This window comes from Centropristis striata, chromosome 2 (assembly GCF_030273125.1).
Source record: "Centropristis striata isolate RG_2023a ecotype Rhode Island chromosome 2, C.striata_1.0, whole genome shotgun sequence".
Lineage (NCBI taxonomy): Eukaryota > Metazoa > Chordata > Actinopteri > Perciformes > Serranidae > Centropristis > Centropristis striata.
Window position 1 is genome coordinate 22,848,701 of NC_081518.1, and position 23,891 is coordinate 22,872,591.

A 23,891-nucleotide genomic window follows, 5' to 3' on the forward strand; every position below is an offset into this window, starting at 1 on the left:
GGAGGGAGTATTGTGGGATCAGCCTGACCTTGGCCTCAGCCTGACCTACTGACACATAACTGACTGAGGAAGAGAGGAGGAGGAGTGCTGTTTACTCCTGTCTAGTCTCGTTTTAAAATAATGCCTAAGTAAAGTTCAGCCATTTCCCAGAAAACTCCAAAGTGATATAGGATATTTTGAATGTTAACCACACCACTGAAAGACTGGTGTATATGGATATAGCTTCAGCTGATAAGACAATATATTTCTGCCATGTCTTTGACTCATGCTGAAATAGTCTCTAGGCCTTTTTTCTGCTGTGACATTAGACACAGGGTGGTCAAATGAAAAATATCTGCATTTGAGAATAAAGATTCAATTAACAATAACCTGTAGAACTACTAATTTTGAGCAGCTTGAACAGAGAAATATTTGCTATCAATCTCAAAAGCAGTTGTGTTACAAATTTCCACTTAAATAAACCCTGAAATACTATGTTCAAGTACTCGTACTAAGAGAGTGGTGAAATGAGGAAAGGGAGAGCAGAGAGAGAAAATATCTCCCTGTCCATCTAAATAATCTGCGTGTCAGTCATCATGTCAGACAGGCGAAGCAGAGTGAAAGGAAACAGGCAGTCAAGCTGTCAGGAAACCAGCAGGTGATTTACACTGTTCCCTCACTGGCTGACTCTTTGCTGCACACATGCTGCTCTGGATCTGGATATTTGGACAATAAGCCATTTTAAACAACATGACCGACATGCACCCTATTTGTGTTGTGATGCAGTGCATGCACTTCAGAGTAACCTGGTTACTCTGTCAGTTTTCTGCAGCAAGCTCAGGTAAATGAGAGACCTGGTGTCCATCAATCAAAGGGGACAAAAGTATATGACAACAACATGTGTGATCTGTTCTGAGAACCAACCACTACGCTGGTAAATGCTAAGTAGTAGTATGTCTATCTCTTCTGGGATAAGGTCAAATATAAAATATTTTAGTAAGAGCTAAAACAATTAATCAGAATTTTTATTCAATATCAAAATACGGACACTGCAATATTCAAATTGCAGGAGGCGCAGTATTCGTGTCAAATGTCTTACAAATCATATTTGACAGACTTAAGAAAAAATATTTGTTTACTACACATCCTTGAAAAACAAATACAATCACATGATCACATGATCATTTTAATGAGAATAATATTGCAAATACAATATGATTCATGATATTGTAGGGACTAAGAATTTTTGCATTATCAGTCAACAACTGCAAAAGATATTTTTTCCAAATTGTTCATCCCTAGTTTTAGTGTATGTTATCATCATGTGGGATGTGAAAACATAAATGCACACATATAAATTAAAGAGGTCATCCTGATCAAAGTTCAGCAACACAAGCTGAACAGACTGCCACAGCCACTGTGCCAGCATCTGGTAATTTTGCAGACTTTGGAAAGTTTCAGGACTGGAGCAGTGAGCAGAAAAGAGGGACAAACAGGACACTCATATGCCACAGACACTCTACTCCATGTTTCCATCAACCTTCTCTATCTCCATGACAGTTAAGTTTAAAGTTTGGCAACTGAGACAAGACTACATAAAAGGTTTATAGCCTGCCATATTTTCCTATATTGCTCTGTGTATAATCGTACAGCTATAAATCTAAATAATTAATAGCATCTTCTCTAATGACTTGATTTACAATATAAGCTTTGAATTAACTGATGATTCAAATCAATAACATTTAGGTTTTACTGGTGATCATCTAACCCCAACTGATCAGTCCAAGCTTTCCTTCCGAATCACTCCTCAAAAATAATTTGCAATGTCTTTTAATGACTTTGATGCTAAGATTAAAAGAAACGACAAAAACTGTAAACGGGTTAAATATGGAAACTAGACCACTATCTCATTTCCATAGGAAATACTGTAGTAAAGAGGTGCATCCGGTGTTCAGATCACAGGAGCGACTTTTTCTGAATGAAATCAGTGAAAGATCAATCAGTGTCTACAGGGTGTTTGGGGAAACAGAGAGAGACAGAGAGATTCTTTTGACCCACAATAGAACAGAGGAACACCTTTTCATAGCAGACTTGCATCATCACAGCCAGGACACCTGGTTCATTTATAGAATATTAAATAAAGCACGGCTCTCATCTGGTTTTCACATTTTGTGTGTGTGTGTGTGTGTGTGTGTGTGTGTGTGCGCGTGTGCAGCAGACGTGGTGTACAGTAGGTGTAAAGTAGGTCTTTTCCTCTCGGGTGCTTATTTATTTATACTGTGTAATGTTTTAAACAGTGGCCAAGTGTTATTATATTTGTGAAGTGGGAAACACCTGCCTGACGACTGTGTGCGTGTGTCTCCTTTCCACAGGAAAAAGGAAAAGCATCATCGCAGCTACTGTACACAGCAGCATTCAGCCTTATTGGCTTCATCAGAGTAAACTGCGCCTCACAATGTCTGACATCATTCCACATCCAGTCTGGACCTCATTCAAAACCACGTCTGCCAAGTCAAGAAATCCAGGTGGTATCATTAGTTAAAAATGTGCTGCTGTATCAAAATAAACCTCTATTACAGGGATTTGCCTCTGCATTTAAAGGGTTCGTCCTTCAGTGGAAAAATATGGAGCATATTGATATTTTGGTCTCCACATCTGTATTGTCTTTCAGAAAGTTAGACAATAATCCAGTGATTGAGACAGCTTTCATGCCATTTTGTTAAATCCAAAACTTTTCAGGAACTGTCAAGGCAATGCAAACCCAGCACACCTCAGCACTTCACCTGGACACCAACACACTGCTGTCATGTGGCAGGATGCAGTAAATAATGATTAAACAACAAGTAAAAACGCATATTCTCTTATTTAAACCATATCAAACATTATTTAGAGTAAAATAGAGGGAAGAGGGAGAAGGTCATACTTCACAGGTCGATTTCCTTGCTGTCCTAAAAAGATGAATACAATCTTTTTTTTTCCAGTGTTAACAGTCAAATATTATAATGAGGATGGATTTCTTTTTTTTTAGAATAGATAAAACTATGGGAACTCCTGTGGAACCGTGATTGTTTCCATCTTTCTGTCCTGCAGAGCCACTTGTTGCAGGCTACTAGACATATCATTCATGTGTGCATTTTGGGTTGGAGAAGAGGCCAGATGATGGCTTCTTATTGTCTCATCTTTTTCCCAGCAGTGGGGGAGGTTTCCTCGTAGGACACGGCTGCTGTGTGAATGGAGAACAATTCTTGGCTATCCTTTACCCCAACCCCCCTCCCTTCCCACTTCCTCTCAAGTCTTTCATCAACATCCCCTCTTCTCCCCTGCTGCAGTAGTAACTGGTGGTTGGGGGTCTGGAGGAAGCAGGGTGGGGGCTGAAAGCAGGGCAAATGATTTGCAGTCTACCTGTGGAAGTGTACATAGCGCTCCAGTGTTGGGGAGGCTCTGAATGTGGCAGTCGCAGCTATGCTGGGAATGTGAGCCTCCGCTCTGCCAGGGCTGGACCGAAGAAGCCCACAACTCTATTTAAGGAAATGGCAGTCAGGGGCCAATCAGCCACTCTCTCACCATTTCTCTGTCTGTCTCCTGCTCTGCTCAAAGCCCCCCTTCCTTCCTTTCACAAGAATGATAATTATTTTCCTTTGTGGAAGAAAGGTTTATTTCTGTACCTGCTGGGGAGCAGAACACACACACACACACACACACTCAAAGAGAGAAGTGTGTGTGTTTGCACAGCAGTGTATTGGTGGTGTGGTTTGGGTAATTGTTTCCGGTACATTTGTGAGCTTAATAAGGATACGTCTCTGTAAACTACTTAATGGCTGCGGTCTGCCAAACAACAATAACAAAAACAACAACAAGCCTTTTAAAGTCTAAAAAAAGGTGAAAGTTTTAGTCTAATTAAAGACGGGACACAGTCGGTATAGAGGCCTCTTTTACTACTAACTGCTTGAGTTAAATGGTTAAACACACACGCTAAACTATCAATAAGGAGCGCTTACATCTTACACAAACAATCTCCTCTCTAATATCAACAATGTATGAATGTTCCTCCCTTTTCATAACAATTACTTAATTCATTTCATAAAACTGAATAGTTGTTGTGGTTCACCCTGCACTTACAGAGCTGTAAATCCTACAGATATACAACTCAATTCAAAACTCTGAATTCAAATTCAGAATTATGTATATTCACAAAACGAAAATGAAAACGTTTTAGACAACATCCCATCTTTCTTGGCATCTGGGCTGGATTTAAATAGACTGTCATAGACAGGTGACAACAACACATATAGCAATTAAACTGGTTTGACTACACTAGTACATCTACTGTCTACAGCCCAGTCCGTCCTGTAGTGCTGTGCATGTTTGTGTTTGCATTAAAAGCGTGTGCGTTTCGCTGCAGCTCGACATGTACATTTGAGTGTCATGTGGAATGTGGAGAGTGGCTCTGTGAGTGCGAGACAGACATGTTTACCCAGCATCCTCGGCTGTTCACAGCCTGAGGGATATATCTCCAGCATCCGGCTGTAGCCCCACGTGAGTTGACACAGCACAAACACACATCGAGACCCATTCAGAAAAACACAACAGCATGACAACAGCCTGAGGGGACCAGGCCTACTCTACGTTCACCAGAGTCGATCCGTGGTTAAAGATGGCAGCCAAATGGTTTTACATCAAATTATGTTATTTTCTGAAATGTCAACATCCAACTAGAACTTGAATTTCAAGTTTTACAATGCATGAAAAGCAAAGAGAGCTGAGGCCAACCATCACGAAACTCGATAAAATTTAGCAGCAGACTCAGTGATCCAATATTTGTCTTTGATAATATAAAGCTCCTGGGTTTCAACGCTATTTCGCCTATAGATTTATGTACTGTGGGGAAAAAAACTCAAACGGGTGAAATGAATTACAAGATCAAGTTCATGACCGATCAGATGAAATTTCTACATGTTATTTCACCATCTGAACAGAACAGAAATGTGAGTTTAGATGCTTTGTGTCTGGTTTGATAAAGAATAGTGCTGACTGGCTCACAAGCAGCAAAGAGGAAGTCTGAGAACAAACAAAGACTGATTCTGTTTAATACCAATGAGCTGGGTATGACTCACCTTTCTCCACTCTGATCAGCTTTCACATTGGTAATGTTTAGTTCCAGGAGTATACTAACATCATCTTTTTTTTTACGTGTTGTTACAGTGAGGACAAGCATGGCAATCTCAAGATCCCAAAGCCACACATTGGGGTCAACCTTTTTCAAACTGTTCTTTATATTTTGGAAGGTATTTGGTGGATGTAGACTATGGGTATGATCCTGTCATTGGTCACATCCATCACATGAGCATTCTACCTTCACTTCTGTTATCTCAACTATGTATTTCAAATCAATCAAAATCAAATCAAAATTACTTTATTTATCCCAGGTCATCAGGTCATCTCTCCACCACCTCCTCCAGTGTGTCCAACCTGGCTCCAACCACAGAACCAGCTCTTTACACCAGTCTGTCCAACCGCCTTCATCCCTGTGTCTGATGCTGCCTCCCCAGCACACTGCAGCATAAAACAACACACTACCACCACAGACTGACAAAACATCCAACAGCTTTTATCAGATCCCTATGTCCTATTTTGCAGAGGAACTGTTGCTGCACCTAAGGACTATGCAGCACTATGTGTGAACGGTTCAAAGAAGCTCACTGATTCATAGCCGACACATTTCAGAAGTATTGAGACATGTCACGGAGTCTTCAACAGAGCTACAGCCAATGAGAGGACAAGACATAGGTTGAGGGAAATCCTTGCAGAGGAGTGGCCTACAACAATAGAAACTTGTTGGTATACTTAGAGGAAACAGGTTATTTCTGGAACACGTATGCCAACAACATCAACAATTAGGATTACATGGAAAGTTCTGCGGATTGCTTGAACATTAAATCACTGTTGCTTTTTGTATGTGATTTCCTGACAAAACACAGACTAGATATAGTCATTAGGGTTTCCTCCTGGTGAACAAACTTGTAACATGTGACCCCATCGTTGGTCAGTCATGTAACAACAAAGATTTATGATTAAAGACAGCAGTAAGTGAAGTGTGAACAGTGCGGCCATCTGATGACTTTGAAAGACTTATAGTGTTAAGGAGACATTAGTTGACCATGGTTTGAACTTCTGTGTCATAGGCTTTATGGATAAAGAATTGTGAATACCTTATTCATGAATATTTAAAATAAATAACCAAGATTAAATATAAGGACTACATATTGACGCCTTCAGTCTAGAAATGTCAGCACTGGCCTTCAAAAACAAATTTCAGTCAAAACCAGATGTACACAAAGTCATGCTTTGTAATAAACAGATCTGGTGTAAATTAAACCTAACCCCAAAGATCCAAAAAGTACCTTTCATCACGAAGACTTAGACCTTTAATTTGAACAGTGATCGATAAGTGTGACACTGACATCTGGCCTGGACGTGAGCACCTTAGAGAGTCTGGAAGCAGACTGTGAGCACAGCTTCCTGGAGGAGTCTGGTTTGGATGAGGTCATTTCCACCCACCGGGGATTCAAAGACGCCTGTTGTATGGCCGTCAGGCAACCGTTGCCATGGGTCTCTCTTAACTGGCCAGTTCAGCTGATGTCATCCTTTCTGTTGTGGCCAACAGCGTGTCAACCAATCAGAAGTAAACAAGTATAGTCGTCGGCGCCTTGCTGTGTCTCCACTGTCAGCGTCCATTCATGTGCGGACAGAGAGGACAGTCAGGGACACAGCTGGGACCGAAGCAGAGTCCCACATTAAGGTTTTGGCTCAGCTGCCGCAGGCCAGCAAACTAAAAACAGCCCTCAGTAATTTTGGAAACAGGCAATATTACGATGGGCTTAGACTTTGGAAACACTATTTTATGAATAAGAGGAGTTAAATAGTAGTTAAATAATAAAGGTTCATACTTTGTAAGACTAGAGTTCAACATCAACTGCCAATATGGGGTTATTAAAGATCCATCTTTCTGTAATATACACAAAAACAAAATACTCTCAGCCGTTTTATTAGTTACACATGTAAAGTCTAGTGAAGTCAAATACAACAGCTCACCGTAAATTAAATTTTTACATAAGATGAAAATGTTCATGTTTTGATTGACGCTAGGGTTGGGTGATATGATAGTATATACGATGCAATGTTAGAAATGTGTCCACCGGTAGGGATCTGGCAATACTCTTATTAACACAGTAGCTATGGCTGTGAGATCTCATGAGCCCTCACAATCTTGTTATTCTTGCTACGTTTTGTGATCTTGCAAATCCTGCTTTCGCAAGTAAGATTATTTCATCCACTCTAGTGAAGTTGTAAAATAGGAGGAAGCAACCTGTTGACCTTAAAAACAGTGACACTTGCAATGATTGTTCTCTGGAATCTTAAAACTTACATTTTCAAATAAGTGTTTTTGGTTTCAGTGTTGTCTTGTGAGGTTTGTTTGTAGCTTATGGGAAGGTCCAAATAAGAAAACGATAAAATGTTAAGTACAGTATGGTTATTTTAAACAGAAATGTTCATGTATCATGATTTACGACATAATTAAAATGATATATACCATCATAGAATATTTTGGCCATATCTCCTCTGTTGGAAAGGTATTATTTTCACTATAACTGAGGTTAGAGATTAGCTTTTTTTTCCTAACATGTCAGCTGCAGGTGCACATTTTAGATCCATTGATCGGTGACCGCAGCTTGTGATAATCAGATAAGCTATTGGCTGACAGTGTGCAGTCTCAGTATCTTCTTTGTTTCAAGTCAAACTTATGTTATTTTGTATGCTGCCTTGTCTTTTCAGATCTGTGTTTTGAGACTGAATGGTTCCAGAGCTTAAACAGCTTCTTTACACAAGAAGTGTACTGTATAGCACAGCCAGCTGCCTGAGAGCGGGGTGGGGATGGTGAAGGGCTGGGCTCTGGGTCTGAGGGCTGGAGGGGGGCTATATGGGGAAACATTATATGCCTGTATGTCTGGTCTGGTCAGGACGAGACTGACTGTTCATGTATGAGACAGACTGGTATCCCTCACCTGTTCTCACCCTCTCTCTTACACGCTCTCCCGCTTTCACACACACACACACACACACACACACACACACACACACACACACACACACACACACACACACACACACACACACACACACACACACACACACACACACACACACACACACACACACACACACACACACACACACACACACACACACACACACACACACACACACACACACACACACACACACACACACACACACACACACACACACGATTCATCTGTTATGTTTTCTCTTGTTGCTAATAGAGGATGTAAAGTAATATGGCTTTTTCAACTTGTAGTTAGGTTTGCATTGAATTACATTTATTTTTTCAGACATACAAAACTAATCTTCTAACCCTCATAGTTCACAAAGGGTGTAACTGTAAATATATACGCCTTTTGGCTGATTTTCAACCTAAATAATTCTACTCTTATCAATCTAACAGTCTAATTTCAGTGTCCCTAATCCGTTAAAAAGCATTTGAATTCCACCTGGAAAGCTTTAAAGAAGTGTTGTTTGCTAGCTAAACCATGTGAGTCAGGTTATCCCTGACCAAGTCGGACAACATTATGTGCACAGAAATAGCAACATCAAACATGCAATTCATTTGCAATGCAAGCGGAAGGCTAGGCCAGCTAGTCCTTCCCTCCATATCATCGAAGATCCAGACTGGGCCAAACCAACAGCCAACACTGTATGAGTGTGTGTGCTGCTGCCTCCATACTCAGATTAGCGTGGTTGAGACCAAATATAATAATGGTAATGTTCCCTCATGTATGCATAGTTTTGAAATTAGGTGAGAGCAACATAAACATGTTACTTGTGTTTTCTATTCAAATACTTAGTGACCAATTGCAAATGTTTGAGTATCTTGGCAAGAATTGTTGCACACAAGTGACTGTTTAGTGTTTGTAAGTTTTCAACATAAATAGGAAATTGTCTTTTTTCCTGCCCCAGTATCCCTTAAAGTACTCATTTTGTGTACCATTAAAACCACATAACCCGCCAGAGAAAAATGTATTCAATGTGTATTCTGTCTGTTTGAAAGTGATTCTCAACGTTGGCTACTCAATCATAACTGGTAATAGTGTGTCTTTAAGTTTGAGGCGGGGTGTAAACATACACAGATACACACATGGCGCAGTAATCCAACTTGCTGGGGAAAGCAAAGCTGGGATCAGTTATAAAGAAGCACAGAAGGGTTTCGGTGAGAAACTAAACCTCAAGGATTTATGAAGCGCTTGATTGCATAATCCCTGCTATCAGTGACACCTCGTCCACCTCTCTCAGAGATAATATCAAGCGCTTGACATGTCTGAGGCTTCAAGTAGCTTCCATCAGCCTGGAGTCCTTTTGGCAGTGAGTCCTGAGCCTGAGTTTCTGCCCCTCCTCTTGTTTTCACACACAGAGAAAAAAAGAAAAAACACACACCTGGAAGCAACAACTGAAAAGAGAAAGCCTTTGCTGTAGAGGCAGAGGGGAAAAGATGAGCTTTATTTCATTTTCCCCTCTGGTCGTTTTGGCAGGTTGTCTGTCCCCATTCCTGAGGTTCAGAACGAGTTCACAGAACACGCCGTCAACTTCCAGAAATAAACTGTTTGCTCATGCGTGGGTGCGATGAAATAGTTTGGCGCCCAAACCAGAGACAAGAGTTTTCTCTCTCTCCCTCTCTCTCTTTAACAGAATGGCCAATGAAATGTTTAGAAAGGCAGAGAGGATGTTGACAAATGGAAAAAATGTGTGAAAAATCAGATCAGATAACTTCCACTTTAAACTTTTATCTCTATGGGGCCTGGTATTTATAGATACTCCCTTGGCAGAGCAGGACAACTACGTCAAACTCAAGTTAAAGGGTGATACTGGTGTTTTTCTTTTTTCTTTTCAATTATGAAGCCTTCATTTAGTTTGTTAAAGATTCTCTTTTTTCCATTTCATGGTGCTGTTAAGTGATTTATCAGTACTGACCATGTTACTCTTCACTCACTGGAAGAAATTAAAGTCCTCCAGGAAAAAAACAAAATCAAAAACTTCTGAAAAACTTAATTTAATGGGTGTTAGCCAGGACACCATAAACTCTGGACTTAGCAAGTAAATCTTGAAAAAAAAACTAGGGGAAAGTGAGACCAGGCAGAGTAAGGAGTGAATGAGCTTCAGCTGTAAATGGCACTAGTATTCTCTGAGTCTTCATCTTTTCCCTTCCCCGCCCAACCCGTCCCTCCTCCTCCTCTCATTCCCCCCGTCATACCGCGGTGTACTCAGGAGACCTTAGCTCCACTGAAGGTGGAATCAGTTTTCCTTTTCCACTGTGTCTTTTTCCCCCCACGCTGGAAAAGCCCCCATCCAACTCTCGCTGAGCGGCTGACTCAAGTGTGCTCCGACGTGCCCACATTCCTAGACAGTATCCCCAACACCGGAACCATTTACCGCCTAAGCCAGGAATGCTGATTTTCAGCCCAGGTTTTCATCAGACCTAGTTTAGGCAGAGAGTGCAACAGGAATTCACTGAGTAATACTAGCCATTATACAATGCAGACTTTCCCTCCATGTCAATCATCTTACACAGACAAATGCAGAAGTATGCTTTCTTTCTTTTACAATATTACGTGAAAAGCTAGTGCTGAAAGCTCCTATGAAAAGTGATTTTTTTTTTAGCTCAGTCATATTTGACCTAGTTTCAAAAAGCCTTTTAAATTCAAAATCTCAACTGAGGTTAACCCCCCCAGCCTTCCTCCATCGCTTGTATAATTAGGATCTATATTAAGGATCTGCTGCTTTCAGGTGTAAATAAAATATGGTTTTTAATTACCTGTTTTGACAAATCCCTTTATGATATTAAAAAATTACAGAACCTCCAGGTGCTGCTATCAGAAACTCATCTCTCTGTTTTCATCCACAGACTGTATGCACTGACAGTACATATGAAAGGCTTTTACAAACAATTATACCAACATTCACAAAAGTTTACAGGGAAATAAGGCCGTTAATTCTGAGTGATAAAGAACAAAGAAAGGCATTATTGTAAATATGAATTCATTTATGAATAAAGTATCACTTTCTAAAAACTGTAGATGGCTGGATGTGTATATTGTTGCTCTCGTTCTCCTGGAAACCCAGAAAAGGTCTCCTTCAGATATGTTTAAAGACATATGAAAAGACATACATCATTCTGCATGGTAAGGCTCAAACATCCAAGTAAAGTGGAGGGGGATATTAAAAGTATAATATGGAACATTTCCATATTAAAATGTCTGAAATTTTAATCAAGGACATGCTCCATGTCATGTGGTCAAGCTGAGCAAATGTTATTAGCAGCTTGGCTAGAAAACCACTCTATTGACGAGCTGAAAAACATTGGAGAAACACTGATATTTAAGGTCAAACTGAATTATTCAGTGTTTTTACCAGGTTTTAATCAGTGGGATTTTGTTTTTGGAGTGGAGGAGAACTCTGTGGATAATTCGGCTCCTGGTAAAAAAGACTGTATTGCTCTGTCTTTTGTTAATCCGTTTCTGCATGTTTAAGACAGCAATTATAGCCTAACTAGCAACAGTTTATCCTTGAGTGTGTTATTTGTGATCAGTACAAAAACAAAACAGTAAAGAGCATTTAAGCAACAAAGATAGAGACCAAATGGAAGGAATGTGCAGACCACCAAACTGAAACAGATGAATTTGCAAAGAAACACAGTGACAGTGTCTGCTGCCACTCATCCCAAACACAGAGCTCTAACTCTGTCACCTTCAAGTTCTTCGACACAGCTGCTTGCACATATCGAATCGCCGTCTGCCTCCCTCCAGCTCAAACAGCCGTGCAGGCCAGGTCAGCAGTACACCACACCACACGAAAATAAAGTTAGTCATTCAGAACACCAGCCCCACTGTCCTCTCCCAACCCCACCCCTTACACTAACCCTACACCCATCTGTGTGTCTGTTTGTTTGTGTGCGTGTGTGTGTGTGTGTGTGTGTGTGTGTGTGTGTGTGTGTCTTCCTTCAGACAGCTCTCTACACGCTATTCATCTCTCAATTTGATCCGATATTGTCCCTCTTGGGATTGTCTCAAAAGAAGTTTTGTTCTCCTTCAGGGGGGAGGAAAAACAGGAAGTTACATGCTGCAGGCTACTCTCATGAAAAATCACAGAAGAAAAGCAGGATTTATACTTTCACTCTATTGTTTTTCCATCAAAAACTTCCTTTGTGAGGTGATTTGGTAGGAACAATTATGAACTGCACTTCCCTTGTTACGTTACGGTGAGGTCTGAACTCATTACACATCTGTACTTGGCTGTTCAGACAGAAATGCTGAGGCTTGAAAAAGGCACAAACGCTAAAAGTAACCGTATTACTCATAGGAGTCAAAGAAATCATGGCAACTAAAAATAACATGAAAAACTACAATAAAAATAAATCCTGTATGATGCAACTCCAAGTGTCTTCAGTGAGATAGTCACCCCATTGATTATGATTGCATCTCAAGTCGCAAATAAAGTCGCATCACTTACTAAGTCCCAAAACAAGGCCGCCTCTCAGCCGCTCAGAGAAGTAGGTCACTGAGGATTCCATTCATTTGTACACCGCTTTCCAAATAGTTGCGCTTTTCCACTCAGCCCAAGACTTCCAGCTGCATGTTAACCCTTTAACAGCCTGCAGGTCTCATTTAAAATTATACTGATCTTATTACTAATCAGTTAATAGACTTACAAGTCGTGTGCATGAGGGGCTCATAGAACGGGAAAAATGCTTTCAAACTTTGAGCTATTTTTGGATTTAAACTGACTGAGCATATTCATTCATTCATTCATTCATTCATTCATTATCCTTAACCGCTTATCTGAACTCAGGTCGCGGGGGGCTGGAGCCAATCCCAGCTGACATTGGGCGAGAGGCGGGGTACACCCTGGACAGGTCGCCAGACTATACAAGAGACAGACAACCATTCATGCTCTCATACACACCTACGGACAATTTAGAGTCACCAATTACATCTACGTTTTTGGACTGTGGGAGGAAGCCACACTGACAGAGAGAGATAATGCAAACTCCATGTAGTCTGGAGTCGAACCGGCGTCCCACCACCATGTAGCCGGATAGAGCATATTGTGATTAAAAATTTAAAGCAGATACTATAAAGTTGCTGGCATAGATTTTTAAATTGCAATTTTTAGTCTTTCAATTGGTCAAACTGTAGGTATTAAGTTTTTTATTCCTGTTCTTGTAATAAAAAGAAAGCCTATGAAACAGATTATTAAAAAGGCAGCAGTTCTTAAAGAAAGGTGAGCCTTTTAAGGAAGATTCCCAAGACAAGTGAACAACGTTTGCCCCAGAGCTTACATACTTGCTTACTTACAGCTGAATGCAGTGACACACACACACAAAACAACATTATTTTTGAGGCTTTACTTGCTCCTTGTACAACTGTGGTAAGAAGTAACTTCAAATTGGAAAATACTCCATAATCAATACAAGATCAGAATGGGCCCAGTGAAACTCCTGACCAATGTATCTGCTTTACTGTTGCACATAAGAACTCAAACAAGCTACCACAACATACCAGAGGGATCACGTAACCAGACAACCTTCTCAATCTGCCTCTTTTCAGCAGCATGTGTCCTGACGTTAAGTCTACAGCGCTGGAACAGGCCCGCTGATTCCATCTCACTTAGCTGAATCAGCGGACGGGAAGCGACCACAAGCTGACACAGGTAGGAGAAAACATGTGGGTGTGGCCCAAAACTTAATCTGGAGGTACAGAGGGTATAAGTCTAATAAAATCTCCACTGGGAAGCAGACTGTTGCAAATAATATTTGTTCTGGAATTACACAGCTACGCTTGATGAAAATAAGATATTCAGTAGTGCTCTGCATGATTTCTAGTTCTGAAAGCATAATAAAGTATCTTTAATGGACAGAAAAGATTGTACCATCACCATGTTATTCAATCATTACATTATGACTGCTTGGTTGACCTACATATTAACAACGTTTTTAAGTTTAACCAGACTTACAGTAATCCTCCCAAAGATTTTAACTTCAATATGTTAAATCACTATTGCTGAATGAGCCAAGACAATGGTGATTGAATCTAGAGCCCACTGATGATTGTACCTGCATTAACAGTAATACAAACTGGGTGTCTGTGGTGACTCTACCTGGAAAAATCACAAACGGAGCACAGTTGGTGACTGTTTTCCATCACTTAGCAGCAGTTGTTCTGCCAGGGTGGACCTAACACAACAAACTTGCACTTCAACTCTGTGCATTGTGATTAAACAGTTTCTATGGCCGAACAAAAAAATGAGCAATCACTACAAACAATAGACGGCAAACGAAACCTCAAAAACAACTGAAAGTGAGATGTAAAAACACACCTAAAACTGCTGCTTATGAACTGAAATGGAGATCTTGTAGACTGCACCTTTAGGGCACTGTCACACATATGTGAAGTTAACATTGGCGAATATTTGCCTCCCATTCACTTTCATTCTACGCTATCAAAAGGGCAAATAAAATATTTGCCTCCAATAACAAAGAAGTGTGTGTGTATGTGTGGCCACACTTGGCTGTCAAATAGATTAATTAGTAGAAAACTGATGTCCTTGTGTGTCACATCTTGCACTGCCCACATTCACATATGTGTGACCGTGCCCTGAAGCAACACAACTCATCACCAGACTAATGTGACCATAACAGATAACCATGAAGAAAAAACACAAATCACTACATGGTTGAGGTTAATCAGCTGTGCTGTATAGAATGACTACATTTACTTTAACACCAGTATCTCACTTGCTGGAAGTATTCAGCTTCACACAACACAGAATATAACTTTAATTAGAACTTTTGCCACTCAACTGCACAATGTTGTTTGCTTTTCAAACTGCATCTTGACCTTTGATGGGTCTAGATTGGACAAGAAGTTCCAACAAATGAAAAGATTGAATGGAGATCCAGGTATGAGGGCATGTTTGTGTCAAATTTGACGATGACCTTACTTGAATTGATCAGATTGAAGCATTGGAATCATACTTTTCTTGAGTTTGAAGTTGAAATACTAGTATTCATGAAAATGTAGTCAGTGATTGGAAAACTTAAGGTGAGGTCACATTGTAAATCCCTGACCTGGTGACACAGAGAGAGCATGCCAACATCATGAGTCTGTTCAGGGGCACAAAGCCTGGACAGTGAATTTTGCAGTGATCTAATTATGTTTGGTGAAATCCCTCTGACTGCTTCACTTCATTCTTGACTGTGTAAAGGAAAAAAAACTGCAGGAGCCCTAATGCACTAAACACTGAAAAATGATTCAGTTTGAGAATGTTTGTTTTGGATTAATATGGCATCAGCAAACATGATTTGTATGAACAGTTTAAAAAATGTCCATCATGAGAGGGAATTTAGTTCATTTTAAATACAATTAGGTCACAGAATGTGCTGTGTACAGCAAAAAGAAACACGCTTCAGCATTATTAAGGCCTAGTGAATTTGCTGCATCAATGTTTGCTAATGTGTTCTTTTTTTCCCTTTGTACTGCCTTTAATACATTTAACTCTCATAAAGTCCCAATCAAAATGTTAAATTAAGCATTTGTAAATCAGGGCCAAATACTTCAGGTCTTCCTGTTGATGATAAATGACTGATTTTCCACAGACATCCAACCTATTAAATATCAATCACACACTACAAGTGGATTTATATCCTAACGCAGGCATTTTAATCATATTAACTTACACAATGCAACCATAACTAGCCTCTTCCACCCTCAAGCACATTTAATTCATTTCCATCTAACTCATAAGTCTGCTAGCTGGGAAATCAAGTTTCACATAGAATATTAGAGTGGATTATGGCTGTGATTCAAGTATCAACACAAATATCACACTACAATGTCTCTTTGACTCACACATGATGCACTGTACTCTAAAAGATTTTTTCTAAAGACTGTTGTAAGAAGACGTCACCCCCCCTCCACCACCTCCCCATGTCTTCAGTCTGCTTTGATCTGTGACAGTATGAACCAGCCTGACTTTGGGAGGGGTTGACTGAGGAACCTTCATGTAGTGTGCTTTGATGTCTCCAGCTTCATATTAAACAATAACAAAGACCAGCCTGCATTAACTGCAGCCACTGCCCATTGTAAACCCTGATGGAAAGTCTATGTAATATGTGTGAGTGTCACTGCAGGGCAGGGCCATTATGTCACCCCAGTGTCCGCCAGCAGATGTGTTACTGCATGCAGATGTTGCCATAGGTGCACACAGACGCCTGCTCTCTATCGCAGCTGCCGCCGCACTTCTTTCTATTTTTCATGAGCCCAGCTGGTTGCCAGGGTTTTTGTTTCCATGGCCACGCTGCAGTCTGATGCAACAAATCCCAGCCAGAACCCCTCTTGGGTTCCTTGGCGCGATACCAACCTAGAGAGAGAGCTACAGCGCTATAGGCTGGCACGCCGACTGACTGACTGACTGACTGACTGACGTCTCGAGCCAGCCACAGTATCAGCTGAGCCAACACTATACACGACCCTAACCTCCTTCTACAATCATTTACTGACTGGCTATAGTTCAGTGCAACACTTTGCACAGTTTCATACCATCAGTGATTCAGCTATTTATTGCTCTTGATGGATCTGCAGGAATGTTTTGGACAGGAAATGTCTTCTAATGCTTGTGTGGAGCCTGTGTATGCGTTTGTTCCAGGGTCAGGGACCTTTGGGGAAACATGCCCTTGAAAGCCCTCTAAATTTTTAAACGGGTGGGCAAAACAAAAACAAAAAAAAGTAGTATGATTTAATAGGACTACTGTGCCTCTCCTTCTCATCAGAAAAAGAATGAGTATTCAGCCTGAAGCAGAAGTAATGTGGCACTAACCATGGCATTAACAATGAATATCATAACTACTTAAGTGTATTGCTTGAAGACCAGAGGGAAAAAAATACAGCTATATTCTCTTCTTTTCAAATTTCCAGCAGTCTATACATTAAAATTAATCTCAGGAGGTTCAAATTAAGTGTTTATTTGGCAATATAAAGTGTAAATGTATTAGTCCATAGCTCCTAGTCCGTATAATGAGACCAACATGAGGAGAAACATTCAGTCTGACAAACAATTTAATGGCTCTGGTCTGGGGATGCCTTTCAATGCATCTTCGTCATGTCTTAGTGGATGATGTAGCAGCTGACTGAGCAGCTGGCTGTCTTACCTGGGTTGTTGGCCTCTCCCTCCAGGACCTGCAGTTCGGTGCATTCGGCGAGGGAGTGCTCCAGACAGAGCTGCAGGAAGCGGGCCTGGGTCCGGCTCACCCTCTTCAGCAGGGACAACAGAGCCACCGTCTGCTCGCACTCATTCCACCCCTTGAACCAGCTGGCAAGCACGCCCACCTGATCGCGAAACATCATGGTCTGTGGGGCTGGGTGAAGGCGGCCTGACTGTGTTGGGCTGGGCTGAGAGGAGCGATCTCCCCCCAAAATTTTACACTGATGTTTTGGGGTAAAAACTGTTGACGGCGGTCTTATCAGCTGATTGTTGATGTGTCTATACGCTGGGGAGGGGGTCAGTCAGTTGGTAAAGTTCAGCTGAAGCACTGTGATGCCATTCTTAGCTTTGTTGGCAGCTGTGGCAGCAGTCGTTGCAGTGCCAAAATCTGTTTCGCCTGCAGCTAGTGCTGGATATATTCCTGCTGGAGGGGGTCTCTGCACCGTCTTCTCCTGTATGATAATCTCCCTTGGTGTGTCTGGAGGGTTTTGTATGAGGCTCTCTCTTCTAGCTAGGCATTAGGTGATATGAGCTGCTCTCTGCTGCTTAGTCGCTCCCAGAGGGATTGATATTTGATGAGTCAGCTTTCTTCCAGCACACGCTGTGTCACATCAGCTTCAGCCTCACTGGCATTTTTCTTCAGGGAATCCCTCTTAAGCCTGCAGGAGGATGTTAGAAGTTAGCTGAGGAATGAAAAATATATATTTATAACAGACAATGATCTCTGTGGCTCTTTGAACACTCCCTCTCTTTCATGCATATGCAATGACTTTTACAGTGTACTAGAGAAGACAGCCTCACTAGAAATGCGACAGTGTCCCTGTTGCTTCCGCAGACTTTGTGCTGCTGCTGCAATAGGGGGGAAACAGCCTTTAAAAAGTCATACATGCATTTATAGGTCGCCTCCTCGCCATCGCCTATGCGCATAGGCTTGTGGCATTCACCGCCGAGACAAAAATAAATAATTTTCGTTTTTAGTATCCACCCATTCCTAAAAATACAGCTGTCGGTACTACTGGCGCTGCATCCCGGAATTTTCCAAAGGAAGGACGCCGGGTTACCGACGACGGCGCCCGTTGGCAGGGCTCTGCTGTAGGGACGTTCACAGCGACTTCCCTGCGTTATTTTTAATGACAGGTTAGTCTTATAAAAGCTATATTTTTAAAACTGAACACTGGCTGTAGCGGCGAGTTTCAGCCAGAAGAGAAGAAACACCGAAGCTAGGAGCAGGACCTGAGCGTCTAAAACTGTCACTTTGCTTCATCAGCACACAAGGAATGACCGTTGGCGGATATGTATGTGTGTGTGTGTGTGTGTGTGTGTGTGTGTGTGTGTGTGTGTGAGCAGTGTGTAAAAATAATAAACACAACCATATATGTGCCCCATTTTTACATCTAGAACTTTCCTTTGTGTAACTTTAACGTAAGTTAACGGTTGCAAAGTTTCAATTCAGAACTCCGTGAGAAAAAAACGCCGAACATTAACGGCTAAGAATTCAAAGTAACCGTTGTCACAAATTCAAATGTGAAAACGTTAGGTAGTTAACTGCTGAAATTGTGTGTTGGTTTTTTTTAATACGGAGTCTGGTTCTGATTGATAGCAAGTTTCTTTCTTGAAAAAGCCGAAAATGAGAGTGGACAAAACAACGGGGGGAAAAAAAGATTTAGAAACTTCTGTTTGAATGTTTCAATTGTCGGAGAAACGGTAACCCGAGCTCGGTGGTTCTTACCTCCCGGCGCAGTTTGCATCGTTGGGTTTGACTCAGGACGGGCGGCACGGGCTCAGCTTTTTTTCGGGGAGCGGTGCCCCTTCACTCCGGGTCTGTGGGATTTGCCATCTTGACTAACTTTACGTGTGTCTCTCCCCAGCAGACGGGCTGCTCTGCTCGGCTGCTCTGCTCTAAAGCACCGCGTCAAGACGGACGGGACATATGTATGACTTCCGGTTAAAGCTTTCAAAATAAAGTACTGCAGTGCGGCGAAGCCAAATCGTCACCCTGTTAAAAAAATATTGGCCTAACTCATTTTTTAAAGTTTTGCAGGAAACACAAAAAAACTTCACCAAAAGTGTAACATATAACATTTATTGATAATTTAACTCAAAAAGGATGTAACAAAGGATGGCTATTGGCATAATAATAACACTCTGTGTAAACTATGTAACTTAAGATAAATAAATGACTTAGGTATTTTTTTTAACATGGTAAGATATGGTAACACTTTATTTTGAAGGTGTCTGCATAAGAGTCACACAAGCCTGTCAGAAACATGACATGACAAGTATCATGAGCATTAATGTTACTTCACAGTGTCATTAATGTTCATGACACATCCCATGTCATGTTTATGACACGCTCATGTCACTCTTATGTAGACACCTTCAAAATAAAGTGTTACCATATATTGCTTAAGTCACAAAGGCATGTTCAAAAAATTGCCTAAGTCACATTTTATTTTGACTTAGGCATAACAAATCCACTTAAGTCACACACTTGACATAGGCCATTATCTTAAAGGGGTAAAACCACATGATCTGATCAATGAGGGTGTAGGCGATTTTACCATAGGTGGCCGGCGTCATGACGAGATGATTTAGGCAAAAAAATGACTTAGGCGATTATTTTAACAGTGTGACGAAATAAAAGTCCAGAAAGAATTCACTAGCCTACTAGTTACTCCTTTTCTTCTTTTTTTCTGATTTCTTTTAACAGCTCCTACAACAATTGTATCTAAAAATAATTAAATACACAATTCACTGCCACTTTAACATGTTTGCACTACTATTTTTTTAGTTTGGTCTTGGTTGTTTGTTTGTTTGGTTGTTTGTTTGCATTTTTATTTTTGTAAAAAATTTTTATTTTTTCATCTTTAATCTATTTCATCTTTATTATTCTATTCTTTTCTATTTCATTACCTTCATCTGTTTTTGCTCTGTACTTGTGCTGCTGCAACACCTGAATTTCCCCCATGGGGGATCATTAAAGGGATATTTTATCTTATCTTACAATCAAAAAACGAAGAAAAAAAAGCTTTATTATCATGTAGCCAGGACCGAACTCCTCCCATATGATAATGACTGTGATGCCATATATTTTTTAAAAGATAATATATAACTCTATTCCAAGGGAATTGGTTGAGCAGCAGTTGCTGTACAGTAAGCAAGAATGCAACAAAAAGAGTGAAAATATAAAATAAAGTGAAAATACAAAATAAAGGCAACAAATATGTTAACAGTAAGGATACTAAGTAAGGATTACATATAGTATTGAAAATAGTTTTACAGTCGTTCAAGTGGTAAACTACACAGTATCATACCAGTTAAAATAAACCGTTCGGAACAGAAAATATCTTTTAATTGTGCTGTTGTCATTACCATTTACCATCTAATATTTCTAAATAAAAGTTAAAACAATCTGTGAACTCCATGCACTACATCAGAGGGAAATATTTAACTAATATAATTAATACAGAACAGTATAATCAAATGAAATATATAATATGTAATGAAATAGTATTACAGATTAAACCACTAGCAGTACACTAAATAATTAGAATTAGCTCAACCTTTATCAACTAGATTAGATTAGATTAGATTAGATTTAGTTGATCCCACAACAGGGAAATTCACTTGTCATAGCAACAAAAACTGAAGCAAAAGGTGTGAATATAAATTACAGGGAGAAAAAAGAGTAGTAGTTTGAATGAAAATGAAAAATATAAATGGTTAGTAGTGTAATGATAAGTGCTAATAAAGGTGTGGTGGTGATCTGAACAGAAACTACAACATGATTAGGTGATGCAAGTGTTGTAGAGTCTGATACAGCAAACAATCCAGAAATATAATAAAATTGTACATAATGTTCATTGTAATTTTTAATGTATTTTTCTAGTGCACTGCACTTAATATTAGGTATTTTGGTATATATATATATATATATATATATATATATAACAGTATTAACAACCACGAATGCCAGTTCTCTCTTATTTTGTAAGCAGGACCATGTCAGTTTCCGGTCGCGTTTCGGCCGTTTTGACGCAGGGAGGCTCGCGCTGCTCGTTTCCACATGCTAATCATTAACAGCGGAGCATTACGTCAGGGGCTTGGCAGCGCGAGGAAGCACCAAAATAGAGAGAGAGAGAGAGAGAGAGAGAGAGAGAGAGAGAGAGAGAGAGAGAGAGAGAGAGAGAGGAGGGGGAGGAAGCCATGAAACTAGAAAATGTAAGAAAAAGAAATAATAAAGTCCAAATAGACATGAAGTCAGAGCTCACACTGAGGAAAGTAAACTTTAGAGGTAATGTACTTTACTTACAGTTTACTGATTACAGAGGCGGCCCGAAGCATGTAGGGCAGTTTCAAAAGCTAATGTTGGACCCAATATGTTGTGTTTTTATTCTAGGACATCATTGTTTTTCAGAAAGTGAAAATTAGTAGTAATGTAAGATGTGTGCTTTTTATTATCTATAAAAAAATTATTAAAGGAAGTGGCAATACATATTTCTGTTATTTACCTTAAAAGAGTGGTTCCCAAACTGGGGGTGTGACCTTGAGGGGGTGCCCGAAGTTTAACTATACATTATATATGTGTGTGTGTGTGTATGTGTGTGTGTGTGTGTGTGTGTGTGTGTGTTAGTAAACTATTTAACATCTATGTCATACTGCTTTAATCAAAGGTCAGTTTGAGACAGAGGACAAACATCAGGTAACAGGTTCAACTGGCTTTGTTAAAGTATTTCAGTAAAAACGGATTTGATATGCAAAAGTCCAAAGATGTGCATTTTAGGATTGGTGACTCTAAATAGCCCGTAGGAGTGAATGAGAGCTTGAATGGTTGTCTGTCTCTTTGTGTCTGTACCCCGCCTCTCACCCAATCTCAGCTGCGATCAGCTCCAGCCTGACGATCTGAGTTTGGATAAGTGGTTAAGGAAGAATAATTTAATACCCACAATAAACTTCTTCATTAAGTTATGATGTTACACACTGCGGTAGAGCCGGTGGAGGCATGACCTTTACATTTAATTGGTTTGTAATTCGCCAGTAAACCCAAATATGAAGAAATAACTTACTTGCTAACTTGAATGGGGATTATTATTTAATCATGTGTCTCGGACTGAATCTAAATGTGTGTAACATGGGGAGTTTTATACTTTTTTCTGCTTTAAACCTGGAAGCAGAAACACTTGTATAATAATAATATTTGAGTATAATAAAACAGGGATATACAACCAGCAGCTTTGAATTTATTTCTTAACATCATTTTACCCGCAGAATTTTTTTTAACCCTTATCTGAGCATAAACAGGAAAAGGATCAAGACTCAGAATAGTCTAGACTTTAAATCAGGATTAAAGAGGGAAGTGGAGTGTGTTTGTTCATATTCACCACTGGAGGGCGTCAGAGTTGCAAACTTTCTGATTTTACAGAGTTACTTCACTGATGAAAAAATAACCATTTCTTTTTGTTAACCGATTCAAAGTGCAACAAAAACAACCATAATTTTTTCACAGGTGTAAACTGCAGTAAAGTCACATTCTGCTGTGTGGTGATTTCCATTCACTGGATTTCATGAACTCACCAGGTCACATGAGTATAAACATTTCATTTAAGGTGAGACAACATGCAAAACATAGGGTTTTCATGCAGTTTTGGGGCTATTTTGCTACCATAATGTGTCTTCTTTCGGACTAGTGGAAAGAAAACATACAAAATATATATTTAGGAGTTTTATTCTTCTACATTTTGTCTATTTGCATCTAAAATTCACAAGAAGTTACCATAACATAATGCCTGACTTGCAGATTTCAGCATAAAATATCATGGTTTTATGATCATAACTATAAGTTTCTCTTTTTTACCATCTTCACCTGAAGTGTCTTACAAAATGTATGAAATTTAAAGGCTGTTTGTGTTTTCCTCACAATTTAAGCAAGAAATCTGACATCAAGCATACGTCAAACTTTCCAGTTTTATTCCTATTTATATTCTTAAGTTTTTACAGCATGCTTTGTTCATAGCCTGATTTATAGAACTTTTTATTCCTGAAAATATGCAAAAAAATAGAGTTTGTTATGGCTGTTAACAGTATAAAATATATAAAACCAAAAAATAAACAAACCAAAACTCCCCCCTTTCTCCAATTTTCAAAACTGAATTTCTGTTATGGAAATAAGCACATCTTTTGTGAGATATTGCCTCATTTTCGTATTTAAACATAACATTTTTATAAAGTTATAATACAAAAAATTATTGTTTAAATGTAAGTAATCAACGGAGGAAATTTCCTGGTGATCTATAGTCTATTTTAACCTATTCTGCCCTTTTAAAGTTTAAAGCTTTAGTTTGAACAGTTTCTTTGTGGAGTTGAACTCTTTACATAAAGCAGCAGACTGAACTCCAGAGCTTCTCTGCTGTGAAATGATGGTAAAGTAAATGCATGAACGTGATGTTACAAAACCGTGAAGCTGGATCTGCTGAGTCATGCTCCTGTCACAGATCCAGATCTCTGACCCTCCTCTCTGCTGCTCCCTCTGGGCTCAGGGCCAGATCCGCCCTCTCACAAACCCCAGGGCTCAAAGAACCAGCTGT

At 39.9% G+C, this 23,891-nt stretch overlaps 1 protein-coding gene across 2 annotated transcripts in view; it reads right to left on the reverse strand.

Annotated features, from left to right (window-relative positions):
- The window catches only part of samd4a (sterile alpha motif domain containing 4A), a 61,707-nt gene extending 42,541 nt beyond the window's left edge, over positions 1-19,166 (reverse strand). For both annotated transcript variants that reach the window (XM_059353358.1, XM_059353350.1), the window contains exons 1-2: positions 19,037-19,166; positions 17,255-17,966 (exon numbers count right to left, since the gene is read on the reverse strand). In XM_059353358.1, the coding sequence (XP_059209341.1) occupies positions 17,255-17,450 (196 nt within the window). In that variant the 5' untranslated portion in view covers positions 17,451-17,966; positions 19,037-19,166. The remainder of the gene's footprint in view (positions 1-17,254; positions 17,967-19,036) is intronic.
- Positions 19,167-23,891: the final 4,725 nt, after the last annotated feature.